This window comes from Primulina huaijiensis, chromosome 9 (assembly GCF_012295235.1).
Source record: "Primulina huaijiensis isolate GDHJ02 chromosome 9, ASM1229523v2, whole genome shotgun sequence".
Lineage (NCBI taxonomy): Eukaryota > Viridiplantae > Streptophyta > Magnoliopsida > Lamiales > Gesneriaceae > Primulina > Primulina huaijiensis.
Window position 1 is genome coordinate 1,717,327 of NC_133314.1, and position 27,708 is coordinate 1,745,034.

A 27,708-nucleotide genomic window follows, 5' to 3' on the forward strand; every position below is an offset into this window, starting at 1 on the left:
TATATTAAATTATAATATTTTAAGCATATGTTAATGATTAGGTGACGTTAAAAAAATTAATGATTTTTAAAAATTGTTTGTAAATAATGTTTTTAAAAATTGTTTGTAAATAATATTTTTTTAAAAAGAAGAATATTAATATATTTGAATTCAGTGTGAGATCCATAAATCAACTCAAATATTTTAAACCGTACAGCAGTTCAAGTACTAAGTTTCAATTGATATATATCCGACAAATACAATTATTGCACCCAACCATCGCTATAATATATTTTTGCTTCTTGATCATTATTGTAACGGGCCTGAATTACTGTAAACGGATCTAGCCCATTTACGTTTGTTGAAATGGGACATAAATCCAATAGAGAAATCCAATCCAGAAAATTTTAGTTAATTTAAATAAAACATCACATGCCAATTAGAAATTATCAATTACTGATTAAACCTACCATATCATACATAATTATAGATTATATAATTGGAAATGGTGATATAAATATATATATATACATATACATATATATATATATATATACATATATTATTTTGCTTTCTATTTTGATTCGACATCGAAAGATTTTATCGGAACATCTCCCCACAACCATCTTGATGCATTTTCTTTGTCGAACAAATGCCGTGAACGTTTCGATTCCCTATCGTTCGGGATTAATTTTAAGCCGGGTTTATTTTTTTTGTCGCAATCACTAAGGCATATAAACAACCAAATTATCCAAAAGAAATCCTCATAAGTTTGCTTTATTTGTTGAAGTTTAAAATATATAATTATAGAAAATGATTTCAACCATAGCAAGAGAATAATTTGAAACCATATATAAATAAAATGTAAATAAAACGTAGGCGCCATATGTTTTGGAGTTGCCAGAATTTGATTTTGCTGATTTATAAAATGAGGTTGGCTCTTGCCCTTTCACTTTTAAGAGAGGCCACCCCCTCGGCTTCTTCATTTGTTATTCATTTTCAAATTGACCCACACACATGCAAAAGTAGACTTGACTATTTGATCAATCTACACATTTAAAACTGAGTAAAATATGATAAGTGAGCCAACTCAAGGATTTTTTTTTTGATAATGGTAAAAAAATACAAAGTTCACATGGATTTCATTAACATTGTGTTTGAACCGATGGATTTGATTTGGAGAAAGATTTGAGACGTGTGTTTGAAATACACTCGTATTGTATGTATTTGAAATCTATGTCAATTACTGTTGGAATTGCATAACTTGAATTTTTTCATCCAAGAAATATTAAGAATTGATATCAATAATCTCAAATCCATCAATCCGATACAACCTAAACGAATTTTAATAAAAATTATAGATGAATGTGGGTTTAGATGCAGGTTCAAGATCTAAAGCGGGTGCACTATGTGGAAAGTGTTTTGGAAACTTTTTTGTGAGAATAATTATCCAGAGTAAACTATTTTAAATATTATATAAAGTTATAGAAAATTAAATTTAAAATAAGAATTATATAGAAACATATATTTCTGACAATCGATAATCGAGCGCTTCTACTTGAGAATTCCCATATCATTCTAACAATAATTTGGGTTAATTGAGATTTAACCCCTAAGTAAAAAAATATGTTATGATTCAATCTTTGTATAAAAAAAATTAGTTTTAACTCTTTGATCTGACACTTTTTCATTTCAAATATTTGAAATTAAGAATCCGAATATTAAATTACATATATCCAATTTAAGTTGATTGATATTCAATTTAATTTATTTGGTACATGAAATACATATATTTGTACCTTATTTTCAGCAATATGTACCTTATTGTCCTAAAAAAATGACAACATTTCATACCTAAAAACCATAATTATATACATAATTTGATTGAGATGATACTTAAAATTTGTATATGTGTGTTATAATATCTCAATGATTTATATATATATTTATTGTTTTTGTTTCATGTCTTACATATGATATGAATAATATACTTAATTAAAATTTCTTGATAAATTTATGTCGTAATTTCAACTATTTATACCTATTTGGACTAAAAAAATTCCATAAAACTAAAATGATAAAAAAATGTGGCATCAATGAAATCAAACTAAATTTTATGACACATGAAATGAATCATAATTTATATTTAATAACAGAGAAAGTATGTATAATCATCTTTTCATTAGTCAATTATTACCTAAATTAATAGGCCTAGAAGGTCCAGAATACCCCCACAATCTTGGGACTGACACGTGGAACAACGGTTTCAAACAAATGGGAACAACGTGGACATTTTGGTCATATAACAATAACTGTCAGCTAAGAATAGAAAAATGACCTTTAGCTATGTTCAAGAGTCCAACTCACCACACTTCTTAAGGTGCATTGCCCCCATCCTACAAAATGGTCTCACCTCTCCTCTTCCTCCCTCCACCACACACACCACCACCACCGCCTCAGCCACAGCCGCAGCTGCTGCCTCTATAAGCTTCATTCATATTCTTACTTTTCTTGGATATTCATTACGTTATGGAATCACTTTCTGTCAAATTCTTGGTTACTTCACTGCCAAGTTGCAATAATAGGTTCAAGAGCATTAAGCTTCATGCTATCCCGCCGCAGACGGTGGCTCCACCGGCATCTTCGGCTGATATCGGTTCCGAGAGGTTGGAGCCTAGAGTTGAAGAGAAGGATGGATATTTTGTGCTGAAGGAGAAGTTCAGGCAAGGGATATCTCCACAGGAGAAAGCGAAGATCGAGAAGGAGCCGATGAAATTGTTCATGGAGAATGGAATTGAAGAGCTTGCAAAAATCTCACTTGAAGAAATCGAAAAATCGAAGATCAGTAAGGATGACATTGATATTAGGCTCAAGTGGCTCGGTCTCTTTCACAGGAGAAAGCATCAGTGTAAGTTCTGATTCCGTACTGTTTCCATCCGGACCAACCAAGAAATTTATTAGGAAAACTTAGATAATTAAGATTTTTAATTAAAGTAAATAACGGTGCAAGATATTTTGTTTTCCTTGAGCAATCATCTTACATTTTATAAATCTGTGGATAAGATGAAGAGCGGCAGACCGTTTTAGAGAAAGTTCTATGAATTTCTTGGCGGGAGTATATGTAGCTATGAAATTCTTTATAAAATCTTATGATTTGTGGAGACATTATTTGTTTATTTCTTGATCCCGTTTGATTAATTTATCTTTATGAGATCTAAAGTTTGTTTCTTTTGCATCTGTTGACTATGCCTCCAACCATTCAGATTAATCGATTGAATTAATTTTCGTTGAATCGAAATATTGTTTCCCTTGATCACTATATTTATCTGCTAAAAATTATCAATAGCTGAAAATATCTTAAATAATGAAACTATGTTCTTGTTTCTTGAACTGTAAATTCGCTGTTCTTGATGACCAGATGGCCGGTTCATGATGAGACTCAAGCTCCCTAATGGGGTATCAACAACTGCCCAAGTCCGATATCTGGCTAGTGTTATCAGGAAATATGGGAACGATGGTTGTGCGGACGTTACCACGAGGCAGAACTGGCAGATTCGTGGCGTTGTTTTGCCTGATGTACCGGAGATTCTTAAAGGGCTCGAAGCAGTTGGATTGACTAGTCTGCAGAGTGGAATGGACAATGTGAGGAACCCGGTCGGGAATCCTCTTGCTGGCATTGATCCACATGAAATCGTCGACACGAGGTCTTATAACAATCTGCTCTCACAATTCATTACTGCTAATTCGCGGGGCAATCCGGCGTTTACCAACCTGTAAGTTTGTACTAGTTCGAAGCATAATTCTATATATCTGGAAAGATTTTATTGAAAATGTACTGGGGATTTGGTTTTCTAGGCTAAAATCTCTGTTGATTTAACTTCTGCAGGCCGAGAAAGTGGAATGTGTGTGTTATAGGCTCACACGATCTGTACGAGCATCCACACATTAACGACCTTGCATACATGCCAGCCACGAAAAATGGTCAATTCGGATTTAACATTCTCGTTGGCGGGTTCTTTAGCCCAAAGAGATGTGCTGAGGCGATCCCTCTTGATGCTTGGGTTCCTGGTGATGATATACTGCCAATCTGCAAAGCTATACTCGAAACTTTTAGAGATCTTGGGTTTAGAGGAAACAGGCAGAAAACGAGAATGATGTGGCTTATTGATGAACTTGTAAGTAATTCTCGCTTTTCTTGTAATTTCTCTTCTCCTACGTTGAATACGAAAAGATTAGGTAACGAGCTTTAGTCGAGTCCACTTGCAATAGTTGGATGGTTAAAATGGCACGAACCAACTTAACCAGGCCACGAGCCAGGGGTGTCATATTTATAATCCTCTCCAGAATATAGGTTTAGGACAATGAGTCTCTTAATATTGAACTTCCACTTTCTTGATGACACAGGGGATTGAAGGATTTAGAGAAGAAGTTGTGAAGAGGATGCCTCAGTTGCATTTAGAGAGAGCATCATCGGAAGATCTTGTCCAAAGCAACTGGGAGAGAAGAGACTACTTTGGAGTCCACCCTCAAAAGCAAGAAGGCCATAGCTTCGTCGGCATACACATACCTGTTGGCCGGGTCCAAGCTGATGACATGGACGAACTCGCACGGCTAGCAGACTTATATGGATCAGGAGAACTCCGTCTCACGGTTGAACAAAACATAATAATCCCAAATGTAGAGAACTCGAAAATAGAGGCACTGCTCAATGAGACCCTCCTTCAGGACAGGTTCTCCCCTGAGCCTCCCCTTCTAATGAAAGGCTTGGTGGCTTGCACTGGGAACCAATTTTGCGGGCAAGCCATAATCGAGACGAAAGCACGTGCACTAAAAGTAACCGAGGAGGTTCAAAGGCTCGTCTCTGTCATGAGACCAGTGAGGATGCATTGGACCGGTTGCCCGAACACGTGCGGGCAAGTGCAGGTGGCTGATATCGGGTTCATGGGATGCATGACAAGGAACAAAGAGGGGAAAATAGTCGAGGGGGCCGATGTTTTCCTTGGAGGGAGGATTGGAAGTGACTCACATTTGGGAGATGTTTACAAGAAGGGCGTGCCTTGTGATGATTTGGTCCCATTGATTGTGGATTTGTTGGTGGAAAGGTTTGGTGCAGTTCCAAGAGAAAGAGAAGAAAGTGAAGATTGATTCAAAGTGACTTCTGTTTTTGATTGATATATGTGATAAGGAACGAAATAGCTTTAACTTTTGTGCTATTTGTTTATAAGATTTGTTAACTCATACCTAGTGTTATGAAACACAATTTAAAACATTTATGATATTATGCCCACGAGCCATAGCCATTCCTAGGGGTTTAGCATGAGTCGATCGGATCGAATCGAACCGACCTATTATATTTATAAATAGATTATATATAACATACACTGATGTACAAATAATATTATTTATTTTTTTTTAAAAAAAAACTGTCATATTTTCAATTCTATATGTTATCTTCTATGTCGTCAAATTTTAATCCGTATTTTTATTTATATTATTTTATTTCCATTTGATTTTTTTTATGACGTGACATTGATGTAATACCGATACGACACTGACATGTATAACACATCACGTCAACACTTCCAAAAAAATTGACTAAAATTATAAAATATTGAAAGAAACGAAATTAACACTGAAATTTGATAATATAAAATTTCAAAATCTAAAAAAAAAAAATACATGATCAAATTACATCTTCTCGTTTTGTAAATTGTACGAACTCTTTAAAATTTCTTACTAATTTAATCAGCTATTATACATTGAGATTGAAATTTTTACAATATAAACTATATCATAAAACATGATTCATGGAATCAACTAAGTTTGATGTCCGAAAGATATTCATTTTTCCTACAAAATATCAAAATCTCCACAATAAATTTATTTCTATTGTAATAAAATAATGACAAAAACTTGTGTGAGACGGTATCACGGGTCGTATTTTGTGAGACATATATCTTATTTGGGTCATCCATGAAAAATATGATTTTTTATCTTAAAATTATTACTTTTTATTTTGAATATCGGTAGGGTTGACCCGTCTCACAGATAAAGATTCGTGAGACCGTGTCACGAGTGATCTAATCTAAAATAAAATGTCACAAATTATATCTGACTAAAATTATTTTAAAAATAATTATATTTTATTTAAAATTTTAATATAAATACGTTGTACTGGAAGAAAAAAAAATGACGGATAAATGAAACAGTTTGAAAAAGAACACAAGGCGACGTGCAAAAGACTCGGGGGGAATATTTCAATATCTCCACTCTTGAGTCTCTTCCCTCACTCACACTGCTTATTTAATAGTTAACGCTCTTTCCTTCGTTCTTCTTATCCGCAATCGACCTGGAACTTGGAAGATTTCGACGGAAGATCGTCACCCGCTTTGATTTATACTATTCTGCATTGTTATTGTATGTAGATTTTGCTTCGATTGGTGAAGGAGCGAATGTCCTGACAAAAAAATGCTGTTATGATTAGTTGCTTGATTGTTTGGTGAAGTTCTCGTTTGGTTGAAGTGAGAATCATCTCATGGAATCGATCTGGGCGCAGAATGAAGTCCCCAAGTGCTTCTCAGTTTGTCGTTGCTATCTATTTCGCTTTTGCATTTGTTGCTGCGAGGTTCTTCCTTGACAGATTCATCTTTCGTGTAAGATTTCTCGATCTCGTTTAGTGGGGGCGTATTTTTTGTTTTATGGTTCAATGTTGTTTCACCAACTGTGATTCTAGTTGAGCAACAACAGAGGTTTTAGGAGATATTTTTAGTATTCTTTGAATATTTGGATAGTAAATTGTTGTGCGGACCATCCGTCTGAGAAAATATGACAATAAGATGAGGTTTGATGGATGGAGCAATTAGCTTTTGGTTGCTTGTTTACGAATTTTGTATTGGCTTTCTGTTTCAGCATCTAGTTCGCACCATGACATATTCAGATTTAGTAACTGTTGTCTGGTACAAACAATATTGCGGCGTCCTCTAAAATTTTGCATGTTGGATGGACTGCCACTTCTCGCATCTTAAGTTTTTCCAAGATCCCGATTTAAGTCTTGAAACGAGCATACAAAAGTTAAGGCAGTGACGATTAATAGGAGATGGGCTCCTGTTGGAAAATGTGAAGAATTATAATTTATTAGATCTATTCCATCTACTCTTAGTTGTTCTGGATATGAGTGAATGATGTATGTGTTTGTTGGGTGGTACCTGAAATCTCGGATCATAAGAAGTTGAGCGTTGAAGCAAATGTCAATACTTTCTTCTTAAGAAGAATTTTGATCCGTCTTGGTGCTTTAGTTTATGGTAATTCTTCTCCAACATACAACTCCTCTCTAAAATACAACACAATAATTTGCAAGAAGAATGACTAGAAAAATAGAGTATACTCTATTTGAAAAGAAAGAAGTAGAGAAGGAGCAACATGAGTGCAACGATTTTCAGAAAATTCTGATGCAAAAGTTTTTTCGGTTTGTCTATGATCATGTATTTAAGGATATCAATTAATATGGACATGTTGTTTTGTCAAATGATTGTCCCTTCATCCAATTTGGAAGCAAAACATCATGGAAACTCGTAATTTTTTTGTCAATCAGGGCCTCTGGGCGCATAGGTGCCTCCCTCTACGGCCTGGATTGTTCCATGCCGCATTTGGTGGGCACCCGCTCTTTGCCCTGGAATTTTCCATGGCTGTGAGGGAAGCACCTAGGTGCTTGGCGGTGCTGTTCGACAAGAGTTGCTAGTTTTCATGGATTTTTGCCACCAAAAGCTGTCTTTTGGTTATATTTTCGAGATTTATGACTTGAATATCAATTCATATGAATGAATCAACATACTTTAGAGAAAGAATAACACTAACTTTCAGTTGATCAAACAAAAGAAGAGTATTTGCATTCGTGTTAAACTTCTTCTTTTTTTTTTCTTCTCAAAAGAGAGTTTGCTTCATTTTTTGGTTATGTAACTCGTGATTTATAGTGCTACTATCACAAGTTGGAAGTCGTATCTTGAGAGACAATTGTCATTGTGACGGGTAGCACCCGTATCAACCCACCACTTATTCGGGTTGTCTACCAAGTTTGTCTCAAAAACAACTGCAGTCTAAGTTCAGAAAAATCAAATGTTTACGACATTTCTTGAGCAACGCTTACTTCCTCTTTCCCTCTCTTCGGACGTCTGCAGTCATTTTATGAAACATTAAAAGTTTGGAAATTCTGTGTACTTTGCTGTGCTACTGATCATCTCAAAGATTGTGTTTTTCAGCTTAACTTTGGTTCTTTGAGTAATTTTAGGACTCCTGGTATCCTATGTTACTACTCTAATAAGATACGTACAGAGCGATATATTTTTTTAGCTTGTGATCACATACATAATTTGCTGTTTTCCCTGGGCTTTTGGACAAAGAGTAAAAAATGTCTTGTTCATTAATAAACGTTTGCCTTGAGTCTACTTAATCTACTTGTATGCCAAAGGTGGATACATGTGAAATGTGGGTACCAATGGCATTGTTATGAGCATACTAGGATCATACAATCTGAATAGGACTGATTCTAGTAATGTCAGATAATTCTTGGTGCTGCTGATCACTGCTCATTGATAAAAAATTGATAGTTCATGAATGATTCCATATATTTCAGCGGCTGGCGTTCTGGTTGTTGAATAGAGGATCCCCTATGTTAAAAATAAATGAGGCTGCAAAGGCTAAAATAGGGAAATGCTCAGAGTCCATGTGGAAACTTACCTATTATGCCACTGTCGAGTTTTGTATTTTGTCAAGTACCAATCATGAATCCTGGTTCAGCAACGTGAGGGAGTACTTTAGAGGCTGGCCTGATCAAGAGCTGAAGTAAGTGTTAATGTTTCATCAAGGATACTGTAGCAATCAGTTTGCATCTCGCTTTATTTTTTGAGTGATAGGAAGGAGAAATTTTCTGTCTTTAAAATGTCTTCACGCATTTTAATAGGATTTTTCGTATGACATCTGCTCGATCACAAAACCATGTATCTCTCCGACGGTATTGTATTGATGTACTATCTGTATTTTCTGTTAATTTTATGCGATTTAATTGCATGTGTGTGTGTGTGTGTTTACTCTTGAATAACTGAAGTGGAGTCCCAAGATTTTGCTGATAAAACATGTTGTTTGTCAGCCTATGACTCTGTGTACAAATACTCTTCTGATGTCACTGCTATAAATAATCTCCATTTGGTTGCATAAATGTCATGATTGAATGCCTTGAGCTATGGAAGCTATAAGCTATTAATAGCAATGTCCATTGCATTTCGATTAACATTGGATTGATTGTTCCAGGCGTTCCCTGAAATTTATTTACATGTGCCAATGTGGGTTCTATATCTATAGTATCGCTGCCCTCCTTACTAGGGAAACACGGCGGAAGGATTTCTTTGTCATGATGTCTCATCATGCCGTCACTGTGATCCTGATAGCTTATTCATACATGACGAGGTATTTTTTTTCTTTATCTGCTGCTTATGATTGCTGAAGTCGGGAAATAGGTTTCTAAGTTTCCAATAGAAGGCATCCAACAATAACCAACTGATCAAAGACTGGACAAATGGACATTTATACGGAAGAATGATTGATGATTACAATATTTTGTTGGAAATTTTGTCGTGATCTTTATGATATTTTTTTGTACCGACTATATGCATTAGCCAAATCAGGGCCGTGGGAATCTCGATCTTTGGAAATTGGAATCACTATCAATACATGTTAGCCAAATCAATGTGGTGGAAATATCAAACTTTGACAATTTGCAGTGCTCTTACCCGAGCCACTAATAAACAAACTAATAAGCATGCATAATTAAATTTGATCAATTAAACAGCATAAATCAAATAACTCATCTTACAACCCAAACGAAAACAGAACAATATTCTCAGTCTTAAACGTTAATACAACTATATCGAAATCATAATCCCGCATGAGAATACAAGAAACCAAATAAAACCTCCATTGGATCACCACCTAAAATCCAACTGCTTTAGCCACTGCCCTGGCTGTCCGAACCGTCCAACCTAAGACCTGTCCTGTGGTATGGGTGTCCAAGATGAAAACAATGACGCGAGCGACAATCGCCCAACACGATATGATGCATGCGAAATGCAATATGCTCAGATATAAAGGATTAAGTCAAGAATCTCATGCTCGATCTAGAGATGCTTGAGTGTGTAGTCTCTGATGTGTCCTAAACATGTTTTGGCTCTCACACTCGTCATCAAGATGTGGACCTGCAATGTCCAGGGTCATCAAAGCTCACGGGTCCCGCTGGACACAGTAGCTCTCGATACCCAACCATCCACAATACACTTATATGCTGCATATTTATTTTTTGCATGATACATGTTTAACTGTTTTAACATATTATGCACGACATATCACATCTTACAACCCAAACGAAAACAGAACAATAATCTCAGTCTTAAACGTTAATATAACCATATCAAAATCATAATCTTTCACGAGAATACAAGAAACCAAATAAAACCTCCACTGGATCACCACCAAAAATCAAACTGCTTTAGCCATTGCCCTGGCTGTCCGAACCGTCTAACCTAAGACCTGCATGGAATGGGGTGTTCAAGATGAAAACAATGACATGAGCAACAATCGCCCATACGAGAATGTACTAGTATACAAACTAAAATGATGCATGCGAAATGCAATATGCTCAGATAGAAAAGATCAAGTCAAGAATCTCATATTCGGTCTAGATACGCCCGAGTGTGTAGTCTCTGATATGTCCTTGCCATGTTTTGGCTCCCACACTCATTCATCAAAATGTGGACCTACAATGTCCAAGATCATCAGAGCACACGGGTCCTGTCGTGCACAATAGCTCTTGATACCCAACTGTCTATAATACAGAACAAGGTTGGCTAGCCCCAACAAACGAGGTGCATATCAAAAGATATCAAGTCCAACGTGACATGTCGTGCATAATATGTTAAAGTAGTAAAACATGTATCATGTAAAAAATAAATATACATCATATAAGTGTGTATACTACGCTTGGATATCTTAGTCAATACATCACGTAACTCACTAAAACAATATGACAGAAAGTTTGCTCATCTGAACCTAGACAATACCAACATGCTGAAATCACTATCAAGCAAGATCCAGAATCACTAAACATGTAATTTCTTCCTAATGATCCTTAAATCATTATTTAAGATTTTAGGATTATACCTACGCCCATCGTCAGCCACTGATGACGTCTCGATCTATGTGTCCCGGTTCATCGACCTCTCCTTGAATCGGCACTAGCTCCGAAGCTTCCCGACACTAATTTCCCTCGAAACTAGCTAAAAACCTAAGGTATATCTAGAACTCGAGAGAGAGAGAAATTGAAGAAAGCGGTGTATGAAACAAATGAAATCAGCTTTCATTCATAGGCTGCATCTAGGCTAGTTCAGAAGATCTGAAGTCAATGTTATCGTTAATATCACTCGTCTAGTTGTATTTTCGGGATAATGTAATCTAAAATAGATTGGGTGATTCATTTTAAATTCGGTGGATCCCAACGTGTGGATCCAATTAATAATTACTTAATAATGTTTGATTAACAATGAACTAAAACATTGATAGTTATGAGAATGAGTCTATAAAAGATTAATTTGATTGTGTATATTAGGATATTAATGTTATATTTGGTTGGTTAGATGTCCAATTCTAGCAAATGTTTGGTTGCAATTTTACGTATTTGATTATTTATCCTACATGAATGAAATCATCAATTATTTATCCCACATCAATCAAATAATTGAACACAAAATTACAATATTATGCTCCATATAAACCATATCTATCTTTTATTTATAGTTATTAATTATTGAAAATGATAAAATTGTAATTTACTATTATCCGATCTCAAATTTAATCAATCAAACCAAACATATTATTATTTATTCATACTATTTCACATGCAACTTAAATGTTTCAATAATCACAATATTATTTATTCACGCAATCCCATCAATCCAACTAAACGGACCTAAGAGAATTGGTATTTATCCCTATTAGAATACTTTTAAATATGAAAGAGCTAGTGACAATCACACAAATTATAACAGATTTTAGCCTGGATATCTGAATGGAATGGCCAGTTTATCACGTTATTGTGGGTTTCATAGGTAAAATTTACAGAAGAAAACTACTTTATTAGATAACGACATACATATACCTGGAGCTACACACGCTGATGAATTATTCTTAAATGGACAATGTTGACTAATTTGATTTGCACTGTTACAGCTTCTTTCGGATAGGAGCAGTGATTCTGGCCCTGCATGATGCCAGTGATGTATTCCTTGAAGCTGCTAAAGTTTTTAAATATTCCGAGAACGAACTTGGAGCTAGCATATGCTTTGGTTTTTTTGCCTTGTCATGGCTTGTACTGAGGCTCATCATCTTTCCATTTTGGGTCATAAGATCATCAAGGTTGATAATTAGATTCTTACTGCAATTTTTTCTAAACGAGAAGTTGGTCTCTTCTAGTGAAGGAATTCTATTTTGATGACATAGGTCTTCCTGAATCTTAGGATGGAGTTGATATTTATAATTTTCAGGGAAATTATATGTGATATTTGAGTTTTTCTAATTTGGATAGAGCGACTGTTCCAGTTTGCCTTCTTGATAAGTACGTCTTATCAATTTTTGTTGCCATTCATCAGCTACTATTCATGCGAATTCTTGAGACTATCGGAGCCTTACATGATGATGATATACTATGCCTTCAATACAATGTTATTGACCCTGCTTGCTCTTCACATTTACTGGTGGATCCTCATTTGGTCAATGATCACTCGACAGCTGAAAAATAAAGGAAAAGTCGGGGAAGATATACGATCAGGTAAGCATCACGGGAAGTTGATTCAAACATATATTTAATAATTCACTCGCCTGCTAATCACATGTGAGTTTTCCTTTCGTCTCAATGCTTGTGAATTTTCAAATCCTGTTATTTGAATAAACAAAAATTTTACCCCAGAAACTTGTTAAAATGTAAGTTCCCGTTTACAGATGATGATTTGTCACTCAGTTGGGCTGACCCTTCAAGTATCTTTAGAGTCTAATGACTAAGGTCTTGAGTTTCAGTCACACTCGATGCGTTTTGACTGTTAGAAATTGTTCATATATCTTGATTCTTCCTTTCGTATACCTACCCGATTCTAAGTGTGTAGCCGTGAGTTCTTGTTTGTTCTTTAGATATAGATTATTCATTAAGATCTACTAATACTGGTATATGCTTGCACAGATTCAGAAGATGAAGACTAGTTGGAAATCACACTCCTAAGACAAATGTGTCTGCTTGGTAAAATTTACTGCATATCTTGCAGTTTAGTTCTTATGATTTACTGGTTAAATTAAATCAGTAAATTATCCCCATCATATTTATTCGGATATTCGATTACTTGTGTCATTACATAGGTAGCACTTCCTAGTGTTTCAGTTTTCACTTATACGATGTTATGTAGTCCAATGTTTGTCAAATTTTGGGGTTACCTTGATTTTTAGATTGATGGAATGTCCATTCCTTGAACATTTAATTGCTATTGGCGGGATTTTTTTTGAGTCCGGGGAGAGAATTTGTTACAAGTGGGATTCAAACTCAATGTCTCGTATCAAATTTGAGACGTTAGTGTTAGATCGGATGACCAGTTATTTTGAACGATTCATTCATCGCATATGCTACATTGCGAGGCAAATTTCCACTCGATATATTTCTTACATAGTGAGAATTTACACGGCATAGGTATCTGAAATATAAAAAGGCATAAATCAGTTACTAAGAAAATGAATACTTGTTAAAATTTGTATGGATCAAAGCGTTAGAAATTTTTTTTCTTCCTATTTTGGTTTATGTTTTTCATACTATATTTTTAGTATATAAATTTTTAGTTACTAAGGATTATTAAATTTATCAATATCCTTTAATATTGAAAAATACATGAAAATAAAATGACAAAAATATGCATTGAACTTTATATAATATGTTTTGAAAGAATTTAGTTTTAACATAATAATAAGGATGATTAGTATCAGAAATAAGTGTTGTCTTGGATGTTATAACATCTCATAGCAACATCTAGCGGAATAATAGAACACACAAATAAATAACTTAATTAAAAATAACTCATAGATAATTATGCACAAGTGAACACACTGTGTAATGTCTTAGGGAAAAAAATTCAATCAACACTTTATACAGATGTTGTCTTAAAGTGTTTTCAACACGTCACGACAACACAGTGAAATAACGATGTTTCATTTTTACGAGTTTTTTAGAAAATTCTCTCGAGCTTTATCTATGTTCTCGTATCTTGCTCGTGTATTGTGCAACAACTATTCTTCAATAAATAGAGACTTGCTTTGGTCTTGATAGAATTCCTTGAATAGATTCTTATAAGATAAGGAAAATAATTTTCATTAGGAAACAAACTTTTTTAAATATTAGATATCAAATCTAGAGTTTAAGAAACTCAATATTTTAGAAATACAAAACTCTTAATATACATTATTTTTTTAAAGGAAAAAATAATTTCTAGAAATATTATATTACGATGCAAGTCATGTTTCCTTTCAATCTCCGTTTTTTTGTCTTTATGGACAAAATAAGCACAAAAAGTCCACGGAAGTTGATTCAACTCCAAGCAACTCCATCTAACCCCCTGAATTTGAAAACATATATCCTCCATGAATTTGATCATATTAGCTTGAGTGTTGTTAGCAGCGTGGACAACATGAGAGCAAACACATTGATCAGTTAGTACTAAATCATAGCATAAGCATTAAAAAACCACACCTAATGAATTAACAAGACTTAAGAAACACGAAAAAAGCTTAAAACTAAACAAACTCAGAGCAAATAAAATAAAATCATTGGTCACTATCAGTGTTATGAGTTTGTTCAGCTTCATCTTTAGTGTTATCGCTTTCTCTTGTTCCTGATGGTCCTATTTTCGAAGTTTGTGCACCACTCCTATCTCTCCTCTTTTGTCCAGAATGGATAGCTGGATCCAAAAAATGCGATATTCTGCCACTTAGGCTTCATAATGAGCAATTAACTCTTTGGCCTGGACAATTCTTTTTTGAGGGCAAAATCAATCTGGACCTGGAGATGCGTTGGAGTGATCAATATGAAGTCAGAAGATGAGGCCATGGCACCAACATTTGGGGCAACACGTGACTCTGACCATGGAAGATCTATCTTCCGATTACCTTTGAACAAGGCAAGGGCAATCTTCGACAGATCACTTACATCAGATAACTTTTCATCAATGTCTCTTATGAATATTTGAGATTCAAAGATCCCATAAATCAGTGAGAGAAAAAGAAGTTTGGACGATTTGAAACCTCTCTTAGCAACTTGGAGAACTGTTTTGAAGACATTTTGCCAAATTGAAAGAACCTTGAGTACCATTGGAAAACAGAACCAAGGCCCGTGGCCTTGTCATAATTGTAGAATTAGTTGAAGGATTCCAATTGCGTATATCAATTTTGTGAAGAATTTAGTAAAAAAACATCAAGTTGGCTGCAGAAAGATGGATTGGATGCACTGAAAACCGAGTGATCTAGCCTCTGGTTAATACTAAAGTAACCTCATGAATGTACGGTTGAAGACCTTATTCTACATCGGCAGGAGTATGGTAGAAGTTGTTAATAATTGCGGGGCTGAAATTATACACTTCATCACGAACAAAATATTTTTTTTTTTTTTTTTAACTTGCTTGACCTCTCATCACCTAGATTGGGTGAGATATTAATGTAGAACTCAAGAACAGCCTTGCGGTAATACGGGGTCATGACAGAAACAAAAGAAAATATCTCGTGAAGTTTGAGAAAAACCATCATATTCTACCTAGAAAAATCATGGATATCCACATTCTTTTCATCAATGAACTTTCAGTTGGTATATACAGACCATAAGCCAGAGATTTTTCAGTGTAGAACATCTCAGAGAAGGCTATGCTCAAGTCATAGTCTTCATCATCAATGTTTCCAGGGTGTCATCAACATCACCCTCAACATCTTCACTAGCACCAGCAGCAAGATCATCATCCTCACTGAAATCACGAGAGTCAGAGTTGGCGGTGGATGGTGAATTGTCAGAAGGCTCAGCCTTGTTTTCTGTGAATTCCTGATGCATTTATGCATCTGGTTCATCTTCAGATTCATCATGAGCAGATAAATAGGCAATGCCCTTGTCTTTCTTTAGGTTTACCAGAAATTGGGAAAGAGAGATATCTTCCTCATTAGTAGTTGCGGGTATGGAACTAATAAAGTCATCTAGCGCGAGCTGAGTTGTATATCGTGTTCCATCAATTGCACATATCTTGATATTGAAGTGCTCCAGAAGTGATCATAATACTTTGTTGATCAATATTTCATTTTAAATTGGATCACCAAGGCTGAATGTTTCATTGACTATCTATCTCAAGTGACGATCATACTCCGTGATGGTCTCAGTTTCTTCAATCCTCAAACTTTCAAATTTAGAGGTTAACATTTTTAACTTCGTTCTTCGTATATTTTCAAATCTTTCACAATGTTTTTGAAGGATTTTTCATGCATCTTTAGCAGAAATGCAGTTGGTAATCAGACTAATCATGTTTATATCAACTGATGTGAATATGACTTTTAATTTGAAATTTGGACTTCATCAGTTGTCCATTCACTTTCTGATTTGATCAAGCTGTCATCAACTTCATCAACTCTTTTGGTGGAGTCCAACTGTAGACAACTCGTTGCCATGCTCTTTCATATATGTACTTGATATAGAATCTTATTTTGACTTTCGAAATAGAGTAGTTGGATCCATCCAAGACATGTGGTCGTAGTGCAGCATTAGCAAATGACAAGTCCACTGAATTTTTACCTGTTAAACAAAAATAACCAAAATCTCATTTAGTATAGTCAATATTTGGCTCTGACACCAAGTGAAATAATTTTGTTTAACATAATAATAAGAATTGTGTGTATCATATATAAATGCTGTCTCGAATGTTGTAACACCTCGTGACAATATGCAACGAAATAATATAACACAAAAAATAAATAACTTAATTAAAAATATCACAAAAATAACTATGCACTAGTGAACATACTTATGTGATACCCCGGGACAAAATAATCATCAGAAAAAAAATCGAGTTTACAAAATCAGTAATAACAAAAAAACGATATTTTTCTTAACAAGTCAATGAATTAAATTGCATCCTAAAATATTAATTAAAACAAAAAACAAAACACAAGAATGATAGATAATACATGTGGTCGAGATTTGGAGTAACAAAACAATTCTTCAATCGACACTTTGTACGAGTGTTGATTTCAATTGTCTCCAACACGTCATGATTACACAGTGAAACAACGATGCTTTGTCTTTGCGAGTTCTTATGAAAATTCTCCCGAGCATTATCTTTGTTCTCTCATATCTCGTTCGTATATTGTGTAATAAGTATTCTTCAAGATATAGAGAGTTGTTTTGATATTGATATTATTCCTTGAATAAATCTCTATAAGATAAGGAAAACNATTTGTGAGATCATCTTATGTATCTATATTTATCATATGAGTTTCTTGTGAGATCGTCTCACGATCTATGATAATTAAATGAGACGATTCGACCTATATCTATCATGGAAAATAATATATTTGATATAAAAAGTAATAATTTTTCATTAGTTGAGTCGGTTGGAGATCTATATCACAAAATTGACTAGTGAAATAATATGATAAGAGTTTTTGCGTATATTTTATAATAACTATCAATTATTTTTTAAACACAACGAAAATGTAAATTGAAAATGCTGACTAACAAAAGATTAAGATGAAGAAATAAAATAAAACTATAATGCAATTATAAAATTATTATTTTTTAAAATCCCGATGGGGGTGGAGGTAGACAAATAAAGCTTTACCGCCAAGCTTTGTGAATTTAAAGCTGGCGCAAGGAAGAGAGACAGAGAACTAAGAGATGGAACTTGAAAGCGAATATCTCTCGCACAGCGATTCAGCAGAGTCTGAATCTGATTACAATCTCACACCCGACGACGAAGACGAAATTGTCCGTTCATCTCCTTCACTGGATTGTGAATTGAAGTCGCAAAACGTAGCCGCCCTAGTAAGGTTCGCTGTTATGTTATATTGTTTGTTACGATTAAAATCAATTTGTTTCAGTTAATTAACTTCGTCGTCTACATATTTGTAGTCTTCTGTGTATAATGTTTCCGGATTCATTTTTCAGTGATTTAGGATACATTAAGGTCTGATCAATATGCATAATTAATCCAGGGTTTGCATGTGTGATGTGATTCAGTATTGATTCTCGTGTTTCGTTAAACAAAATGCTTCACAAGTAACCAAGTACCTTTTTGGATGGAATGGGAGTCAGATGGCTATTTTCCGTCTTATGAGAGAGCACGAGTAAGTTGGAACTTGTATTAGTGGCTGATAAAGTGAAAAAATAGAACTGAATATGGGGAATGGTTGTGGTTTTCTTAAATCATCATGTTAATTTCTTCAATTTGAAATAATGTGGAGTGGCTCCTCATTTCGATCCAAAGTATTGTAATAGAACTTGAATGGTGGCAAACCTGACGGCCACCGGGACCATTCCTTGAGTGTTGGCCATGTTCAACAATTATCTTTTAATTGGGTATCTTGCAGATGCATGTGTATGTATGTGTTTGTGTGTCTGAGTTACTTATTCTTACAAGTGAAATTTGGTATGAAAGATTTTTGAAACATTAGCGACATGCTGGTTTGAGTGTATTAAGTTCCACTGTTATGGGTGATTTACTCCATGTCATACATTGTTATTGCACAGAGGGAACATAGAAGTGAAAAGACAGTCTCTATTTCCTAGAATATATTCAGTGAAAGATGCAGAGGCCTCTTCACGGATGCCTTTTAAGCCTCCCTCTTCCACTGGTTACTCTGACAACAAAGAACTGACACGCAAACTTTTGGCTCGTAAGAGGTTTGTCCCATGGGGATCTACAAGACCTGTCCTGATTAACATCACTAACAAATTTCATATCCCCATAACTATTGAGAAAGAAGATCTAGAGGAGAGCACATCATTGCCTCCAGGAATTGAGCCTTTGGTGTTATGGCAGCCTGATATATGCAAAGACGGAGACAGTGATTTGGTGTCTATAATGGTAGATCACATGCTCGTAAAGTATCTCCGTCCCCATCAAAGGTATAGTTGACAAATATTGTATACTTTTTGTTAAGTACCTTTAGAATGCCTAGCTAAAAATTCTCGAGTTAGTAAAGTTAACTGATATTTTTTTCGTTCAATGGTGGGATCTTGACTCTCGATCTTCAATATGTTCTCAAAAAGATCTCAGGTTCATTAAAGTTCTGTTTTGCATTTGTTCAATTGGATAGATAATACTATGATACTACTGATTTTAATGCTTGTAATTGGGTACTCTGAATGTTGTCTTTTATGTCTGTGGCTTTCCCTGTTATAATTCTTTCTGATATCATCTTAACAAATTGCATCGACAATGAATTCATCCCGGTGATTTCACTTTTTTACTTGATTGGAAGATGCATTTGATTTTCACTTGCAGAGAAGGGGTGCAGTTCATGTTTGATTGCGTCTCGGGTATTTTGAGTGATGCCAACATAAATGGGTGCATCTTAGCTGATGATATGGGGTAAAGTTCTGCAACCCCTTGTAATGCTTTTGTTTCCAGCTTTTAAGTGAAAAGTCAGTTAGCGCATACCCATGCATGTCTTCTCTATTCCAATACTGCATTGTTGCTGTGCAGGTTAGGAAAAACTTTACAGTCAATCACGCTATGTTATACTCTTCTTTGTCAAGGATTCAGTGGGAAACCGATGGCAAAGAAAGTAATAATTGTGACTCCCACCAGTCTAGTGAGTAATTGGGAAGCTGAAATCAAGAAATGGGTTGGGGAGCGAGTAAAGCTTGTTGCTCTATGTGAGAGTACTCGAGAAGATGTCATCAGTGGAATTGACGGTTTCACTAATCCTTTCAACCCTTTACAGGTAATTTTTGGTGCATTCTGAATTATTAGAAAGAAGCACCAAATCAACAGGCTTTCTAACAGGTATTGATCGTCTCTTATGAGACGTTTCGAATGCATTCTTCAAAATTCAATCAAAGTGGATCATGTGACCTGCTTATCTGTGACGAAGCTCACAGGCTGAAGAATGATCAAACACTGACCAATCGAGTAAGATCCATCATTTTTCATTTATTATAGTTTTAGTAGGATGGGTTCATGATAACTGTTTGAATTTGGATACTTTCACAACCTCCTGGACCAGGCATTAGCTGCTTTATCCTGCAAACGCCGCGTTCTATTGTCTGGGACTCCGATACAGGTGAGGAAAAATATCACTATTTCTCATTATTATTATTATTTTTATTTTATAAATTGTCCCTTTCCTATTATCCAAACTCAGAATGATCTTGAGGAGTTCTACGCCATGGTTAATTTCACAAATCCTGGAGTCTTGGGTGATGCTGCATATTTTCGACGATATTATGAGGTAGGTACAGAGGGTGTTTGGAATTTAGTAGTGGAAGATACCCTTTTATGGTTTTTTTTTCTTCATAATATTGGGTTTTCCGTGTACCACCTGAAGATGCCAATTGTGTCCGGTAGAGAGCCCACATCTACTGAAGAAGTGAAAAGGTTTGGTTCGGAGAGATCAGCAGAGTTAAGTGCCAAAGTAAATCAGGTAAGTACATCTCGATATGATTTTTTGCCATTGAAACACAATCTTGCTTAAGTTCCATACTTTCTCTCCTTTGTTCATCATATCTCACCGTCAGAACTGAGAAATGGGTTTATACTGACATGTGATATACTAATACCATGTCTTTTTGTTTGTTTGTTTGTTTTTTTTAAATATATACCATATGGCTTTAATTTCTCACAAATGTTCACTGCTCGGTTTTCAGTTTATACTGCGGAGGACTAATTCTCTACTATCTAACCACTTACCACCTAAGGTATTTCAGTTTTATCATCCCTTCTCGTTTACAATTGTGTTGTTTATTAATGGAACCACATATTGTCTTCCACCTCTTAGTGCAGTTCAACTATTGGAAGCCAAAGTCACTCGTTGCTTAACTATTTTTTTCCTCTGAAAAAATCTGAACTATTTCTGTGGTGGGTCTGCTAGATGACTAATGCTCATCAGTGTTTACAGACGTTTCTTCTCACTCGCTCTCTTCTTTTTCTCACTCTGGAAATGTTTATTGAAATATTTCCATTTACTCCACACTTTTTTTGGAAGGTGTATTACATGTCAGTGTAGGAAGGAGTTCTGTTTCGTGTATGTGATTTCTGAACTTGATTGTTGTTGAGACAAATCTAGCGGATTCATTTACTAACACATAGGTTATTCTCTTTATGTAGTACCATATTAATTGTGAGAATGCATAACTTTGACTTACCTAATTAGCTCAATTGAATCTCAGCTTCTCTTAGGATCTAATGGAGACCACTTTATGTTTTTTACTTTCACTTTAGGCCAACATTGAGAACCTATTCAGTTCCCAAATTAAGTTCTGGCAATAAGTTCAATATTTCCCATAGAAAGTATTCTGGATTTGCTGAAAATCCCTTTTTGAAGTAAACATCTTCATCCTGGTGTGTTGGCACGATCATCATTCAAAGTATCTATTTTTCTCTTCAGATGGTTGAAGTCGTGTGCTGCAAGTTGACGACTCTACAAGCTGAGCTCTACAACCATTTTATACATTCAAAAAATGTAATTTTCATTTTCCTTCTATATGTTTGCACATGCCAGTTTGCTTAAGCTTCTGGTTCTTCCTAACAATGAGATAATTCTAACATTCCAAACTTTTAAGTATAGGTAAAACGAGCTATTTCAGAAGACACAAAACAATCAAAGATCTTAGCTTATATAACAGCTCTCAAGAAGTTATGCAATCACCCAAAGGTATACTGTTATTGGAAGATGGTCTTTTTGTGTTTTGTAACTTATTGAGCTTAATCTCTTTTTATGGACTGGAAAGGACAAATCCTTGTTGGGCATAAATTTCCTTTTTGTCACATCAAAAGATGCTGACGTGTTTCACAAATAACAAAACTTTGTTGATACATCAGTTGCTTGGTGCACTAATACGACTGTATGAAACATGGATTATGGACATTTTGTTTCATGTGATGCTGCAATTAAAAATCTGAACTCTTGTTTACTATGGTTTTCAAATTGCAATGTGATATGAAAAATTTTGTGGTAAAAAAATACACGAGTACATGTCACAGAGGAATGACACAGTTCAGTCATTTGTGTATGTTGATGGTCAAACTTAAAAGGGCATTAACATATTTATTCTCTCCTAGTTTTGGATAGCATGTGTCTGTTCTGTTTAGAAATGTGACAATTGAACATTTTATATTGTGAGTGGAGGAGATCACTACATTCATGTCACTGCAACCGTCCCATTAGAGGTTTATAGCACCAAATTACCCAAAATGTTAACATACACCCAAAATCTCAAGGAAACTCATTTGATAGAAGAAAAAGGGCATCTTGATTGATTCGGAGGGGGGTTGTAATTTTTAGTGATAAAAGTGAGTTTTTCTTCATTTTATGGTGTTGTACTGTGAAATGAGAATCATGCTTCTTGCTTGATTTGGTCGATCAGAAGTATTTACGAACTCAGCGGTCTCTAGAATTTATGTTTTATATATCCTTGCATGTTATTCCCATTGTCTTCTTCAGCACAGAAATGACCAATTACAGAATAAGATTTTGAGCCTTCTGGTTTTATCACATACATCTCTAAATCCTTATGAATGAGTGAAAATATTTTGTCAAACATGAAATGCTTTGTTTCATTATATTTTTCTCTGACCATTTGAATTATATCTTCCCTTGTCTTTTGTTGTTTGCATCTTTTTGATGCTGTTGTCTTCATAAACGTTCACTCATTCCAGAAAAATTTAACTTGAAGCTAATATATGACACGATAAAGAGTGGGAGTTCCGGGGCGTCAGGGTTTGAGGACTGTCTGCGTTTCTTTCCAGTGGAAATTTTCTCTGGAAGGTGAATCTTGCCTGTTGTTCAAATTTAATGTTTTATAATTCAAAGAAATCTTAAAATTATTTCTACAATGCTCTATCAGAACTGGATCATGGGCAGGTGGCGATGGGATTTGGGTTGAACTATCAGGAAAAATGCACGTCTTGGCTCGATTGCTTGCTCAACTCCGTCAAAGAACAGATGATAGAATTGTTCTAGTTTCAAATTACACACAGGTAACAAATTACAACCTTGGTTAACTAATTGATTCAGTAATTTATTTTATCAACATAACTTCTTGATGCATTTTATTCTCCATCTCTCAGTTGAGGACCATCAAAATCTCAAATCTGATTTTTCAGCTTCAATTTTCCACCAGATATCAGTTGTGGTGCTAACAAATGGAGATCAACATTTAACCCTTCTTAGATATGTATATATTTTTATGAAATATAGCTACTGATCTTCTTCACTATGTAGTGTGAGATTGGTGGGGGAGAGCAGCTACTAGACATCAATGATTGATAAATATAGTTTTAATTTTTTGTGTTAAAAAGGTATTTAACAGAGCTTATAAGTTCTAAAACAGTTCTTAAAATATGTTCGGCAAAGGCTTTTGCAAACATATTATAAACTGTCAAAATAAGTTGTTTGATAGTTTATAAGGTGCTTTTTAAAAAATTGGGTGATCTCAATTTTTTTTTGAAAAAATCTTATTTTAATATTTTATTTATCTAAAATATCCTTGTATATTTTCTTAAATTCCAATATGTCCTCCACAAATTTTGATAAATTCTAATCCTATTTTATCAAATTAACTTGAACAAATTAAAGATAATATTAACTATATTTTTTAAATTTTTCCAAAGAATACCAATTTTTCTAAATTATAAATATAAAATAGTTTTATTTGTTGAATACATGTTTAACATTTATGATAAAATTCTAAAACTATTTTCTCACACACACACACACACACATTACTTTCATAGTATTATACTCTTTTTGGTAATTTTGAAAATAAAAAGATCTTATAAAAAAAACATATCTATATCTTTAATTTTTAAGTTGTTTAAAATAAATTTATTCAAAAAATTTATCATATTTTAAAACAAAATCATATAACTTATAAGCTCATAAAACAACTTGTGAGACATAAGAACTTATAAGCTGTATTAAATGAGTTTAGCCAAACACTCTTAGTCTATTTTTTTAGGCTTCCTTGGACTTTTGCATTTCTTAGGAGTTCGCAGTCCATAGATCTTATAATCAACGACAACATTAAGATTTTCTTTTACCGTCGATGTTTATTTTTTGTGATTTTGTACATTTGATGGTAAAGATTATGTGCTGTTCCTTAGAAAATTATGAGCAGATGGGATGATTTATCAATCTGTTTGATGCATTGTGTCCTATTAAGCATTAATATTATAATTGATGATTATAAAAAACATTATGAAAATTATAAAGCAGGTCTAATTTTCTTCCTCTCTGGTTGATGTGTTGGGTTTGTGGAGGAACTTCATTAAACATTGCTCATTGTTTTGTGCTGATACTGAGTTTTAATAGTGCAGGCAGATATGTTTTTGTGTCATAATTCTTGTTAATGTAAAGTCTGCATTAAAATGTTTGACATATATGAGCTTAATGTTATTTTGAGTGCATCAATTGACCTCTGGATGCTTGTCAAACCTAATCAAAGATTTTTACAACTATTGTTTTTCCCTACGAACTTTTACACCTGTTAACCTTTTAAGTATGCATTATCTTGTTCTGTTTTCTCCTCCTTCAGACATTGGACCTTTTTGCTCAATTATGCCGTGAAAGAAGATATCCTTTTTTAAGGCTCGACGGGTCTACATCAATCAGCAAAAGACAAAAGCTGGTTAATTGTTTCAATGATCCATCAAAGGTAGGTGAATTGTCCTTAAACCTTTTGGTCATGTAAGGATGCTTTGTTTCAAGGTTGGATAACAAAACTATGTTTCTCAGGATGAGTTTGTGTTCCTCTTGAGTAGCAAAGCTGGAGGTTGCGGTCTTAATTTGATCGGTGGAAACCGGCTGGTTCTGTTTGATCCTGATTGGAATCCTGCCAATGATAAACAAGTAAACAGTCATTTTATGCTAACGTTCATTATTCATATCCTGCCTTTATTGATTATAAGATATTACTATCATGTAGAACTTGAAACGAGCTTTATTCTCCAATTCTCTAAACTTTTCAGGCTGCGGCAAGGGTCTGGAGGGATGGGCAGAAAAAGAGAGTCTACATTTATAGATTTTTAAGTGCTGGAACCATAGAAGAGAAGGTTTGATGCAGCAATTTCTTGATGCATTTTTCTATTCATATCTGACTTATTCAAAAAAATTTGTAGGTATACCAGCGCCAGATGTCGAAAGAAGGGCTTCAGAAAGTAATACAGCAAGAGCATGTGGATTCAGAGAAGGCACGTTTTCTGGTTGGATTTCATTATAAGTTGTATGTAACGTGTCATCGCTCTTATTTTCGATGTTATGCTTGGCTTATCACAGGGAAATTTGGTATCAACAGAAGATCTACGTGACTTGTTCACCTTTCAGGAGAGTGTGAGGTGTGTGTTTTTTAAAAGTTCTGTTAATGAAAAAGTTAAGCTAACGCTTACTGAATTCATGTGGGTAGCATTCTTTTTTTTTAAATATATTCACGTGGGTACCATTCTGATTTCATGAATGTAATATCTCTTGGATTATAGATTTCCATGAAAATTTACACAAAATTAAAGCAGAATAATGGCCCTCTAAAATATGTTCAACACCTAGCAAATGTCAACAGTTCATCATCTGCAAGCCAATGGTTACATCATATCGTGTGTCAAGAGAAAAATCCTTTAAGGGTTTACTAATATGTCATCTTTGGTACGTAAGTTATATGGGAGACCGGAGAAGATTTAGAGGTGACAATGCAAACTGTTTTAATCTTCAAGAAAAACCAAGCGCACAATAGACATTTCCTTTTTGTTTCTTGTTTTACTTTTTTACACTGCGGTTAAAGCAATTATCTTTCCTGTAATTTGTGCGGCGATTAAAGCAAATATCTTTCCTATGGTTTATATTGATGAAAAGTTCTTTCCCTCCAACCTATGTTACGCCTACATAGCTCGGAAATTCATGAAAAGATGTGCTGCTACCGTTGCAAACAAAATGAGATAGAGTTCGATTATTCAAATGATGGCAGTCAGCCTGAGGACGAGGATATAGGGGGATTTGCAAGCATTGCTGGGTGCTTGCATAATTTGAAAAATCATGAGAAACAGGTTAGCGAATGCAATAGCATTTGGTTTTTAGGCGTAACTTATGCTCTTTTATTTGATAAAATATTCCATCTCAAGGTTGGAACTCCAAAGGAAGAGGATTTAGCTCAATGGGGGCATCATCACGTTCCATCATCTGTACCTGATCGTATATTCCAGGCTTCAGCAGGCGATGAGGTGAGAATTTTGTCGTTAGTTATTTGTTCATTTGATTTCCATTTCAAGGAATTGGCATTTGAAAGTACATTTTGCAGGTCTCATTTGTATTTACAAATCAAGTGGATGGGAAACTTGCCCCAATTGAGTCAACCATTAGACCAAAGGCAACGGAGACGGATGGACATGCAAACCGAACCAATCTGAGAAAAGCTCTCCCTCAACGAACAATATTGTCATATAAACACAGCAAAACATTGCCATTGATCGTTCCTAACAGAGATGCTGAAGTTAACTCCTTTAATTTGAAGCCTCTGCAAAAGCCATGCTCAAAGTCAATGAGAACTTTAGAAGGTAGAACCCCGGTCAGTATGCCGCCTAAAATTTCCTTCGATAATCAAATATATTCAAAACGAGTATCCCCTGCTTGCTTGATAGATGAGGACGGCGACGACAATTTTGAGTAGATTTGTTTTGGATAATTTTGAACATAGATTCATAATCTTCGAATTCCTGTGATATGAGAACATAGTCGTCTTTACTGTCCTGTGTCTTTAAGAAACGAAGATGCTTACGAGGCTACATTACAGATAGTATTAGAGTAGCCATATCGATTGATGGACGGACAATAATCGGGTTCTGGCTGCGACTAGCATGATTTACATATTGGCATAGAGAATTTTATCTTGTAAATACTTGTTTGTGATATTTGTTATTGGTGGTTTTGTAAACGAAAAATATTATGTGAGTGATACACTATTAGTAGACTGTCCCAACTCACAAGGGTTAACAAATGCATTTATTGTCTGTTCCGAGTTTAAACGACTGAATTTGAATTCAGAATTCGAAAACAACTATTTTCTTAAGATAAATGAAATTTTTTACGTAGTCACAAGAAAATGAAACTCTTAGCAATATTATGTTTTTTTCTCAAAACATAACCACGTTCTCAAAATTTCACTAAACTTTAATTTTTAATTTTGTTGTTCTATGCTAGCTGAAACTAATCGGCGATGTTTCTGATTCACGCATACACCATTTTAAGTTACATATATTGCAATAAAAATCTGCATTTCGTTGATGGCCTATAACATTTTTGGTATTTGTTTGAACGAGGAATCTGACTTGGGCAGTGAGTTGCTGCGTGAATTCACAAGCCTTGAATTTTAATTTTTTATTCTCCAACTTCTATACAACGATATTCGATTTACTTTTAGTT

At 34.7% G+C, this 27,708-nt stretch overlaps 3 protein-coding genes across 8 annotated transcripts; all 3 read left to right on the forward strand.

Moving 5' to 3' along the window:
- Positions 1-2,393: 2,393 nt before the first annotated feature.
- On the forward strand, positions 2,394-5,266 carry LOC140984597 (ferredoxin--nitrite reductase, chloroplastic-like). The gene is made up of 4 exons (XM_073452137.1): positions 2,394-2,887; positions 3,398-3,752; positions 3,866-4,154; positions 4,384-5,266. Exons 1-4 carry the CDS (start codon positions 2,509-2,511, stop codon positions 5,122-5,124), a joined length of 1,764 nt encoding a protein of 587 aa, XP_073308238.1. The 5' UTR covers positions 2,394-2,508; the 3' UTR covers positions 5,125-5,266.
- A 935-nt stretch (positions 5,267-6,201) lies between these two features.
- On the forward strand, positions 6,202-13,553 carry LOC140984727 (ceramide synthase LOH2-like). The gene is made up of 6 exons (XM_073452306.1): positions 6,202-6,632; positions 8,609-8,817; positions 9,283-9,438; positions 12,250-12,435; positions 12,669-12,847; positions 13,253-13,553. The coding sequence occupies exons 1-6, from the start codon at positions 6,537-6,539 to the stop codon at positions 13,270-13,272; spliced, it is 846 nt and encodes a 281-aa protein (XP_073308407.1). The 5' UTR covers positions 6,202-6,536; the 3' UTR covers positions 13,273-13,553.
- On the forward strand, positions 13,290-27,250 carry LOC140984726 (protein CHROMATIN REMODELING 25-like). 6 transcript variants are annotated; one of them, XM_073452304.1, is made up of 21 exons: positions 13,290-13,309; positions 18,827-19,204; positions 19,584-19,670; positions 19,785-20,025; positions 20,088-20,213; positions 20,308-20,364; positions 20,446-20,532; positions 20,629-20,724; positions 20,948-20,998; positions 21,688-21,762; positions 21,868-21,954; positions 22,976-23,067; positions 23,147-23,279; positions 24,836-24,955; positions 25,036-25,149; positions 25,269-25,352; positions 25,419-25,490; positions 25,576-25,634; positions 26,180-26,336; positions 26,412-26,510; positions 26,588-27,248. In XM_073452304.1, the coding sequence occupies exons 2-21, from the start codon at positions 18,903-18,905 to the stop codon at positions 26,954-26,956; spliced, it is 2,508 nt and encodes an 835-aa protein (XP_073308405.1). In that variant the 5' UTR covers positions 13,290-13,309; positions 18,827-18,902; the 3' UTR covers positions 26,957-27,248. The 6 variants fall into 6 exon arrangements, with proteins under 6 accessions (XP_073308405.1, XP_073308402.1, XP_073308403.1 ...); XM_073452301.1 differs by lacking the exon at positions 13,290-13,309 and adding an exon at positions 17,902-18,126 and having other exon boundaries at positions 20,351-20,364; positions 20,649-20,724; positions 26,588-27,249; XM_073452302.1 differs by lacking the exon at positions 13,290-13,309 and adding an exon at positions 17,902-18,126 and having other exon boundaries at positions 26,258-26,336.
- The last annotated feature ends 458 nt before the right edge of the window (positions 27,251-27,708 follow it).

Coding starts and splice junctions, on each gene's coding strand:
- LOC140984597 (XM_073452137.1), top strand. CDS start 2,509: ATGGAATCACTTTCTGTCAAATTCTTGGTTACTTCACTGCCAAGTTGC. Junction 2,888..3,397: donor TCACAGGAGAAAGCATCAGT/GTAAGTTCTGAT, acceptor CTTGATGACCAG/ATGGCCGGTTCATGATGAGA. Junction 4,155..4,383: donor TGTGGCTTATTGATGAACTT/GTAAGTAATTCT, acceptor TTGATGACACAG/GGGATTGAAGGATTTAGAGA.
- LOC140984727 (XM_073452306.1), top strand. CDS start 6,537: ATGAAGTCCCCAAGTGCTTCTCAGTTTGTCGTTGCTATCTATTTCGCT. Junction 6,633..8,608: donor TTGACAGATTCATCTTTCGT/GTAAGATTTCTC, acceptor CATATATTTCAG/CGGCTGGCGTTCTGGTTGTT. Junction 12,436..12,668: donor TGGGTCATAAGATCATCAAG/GTTGATAATTAG, acceptor GCCATTCATCAG/CTACTATTCATGCGAATTCT.
- LOC140984726 (XM_073452300.1), top strand. CDS start 17,975: ATGGAACTTGAAAGCGAATATCTCTCGCACAGCGATTCAGCAGAGTCT. Junction 20,026..20,087: donor ATCCTTTCAACCCTTTACAG/GTAATTTTTGGT, acceptor GCTTTCTAACAG/GTATTGATCGTCTCTTATGA. Junction 25,635..26,179: donor ACCTTTCAGGAGAGTGTGAG/GTGTGTGTTTTT, acceptor ACGCCTACATAG/CTCGGAAATTCATGAAAAGA.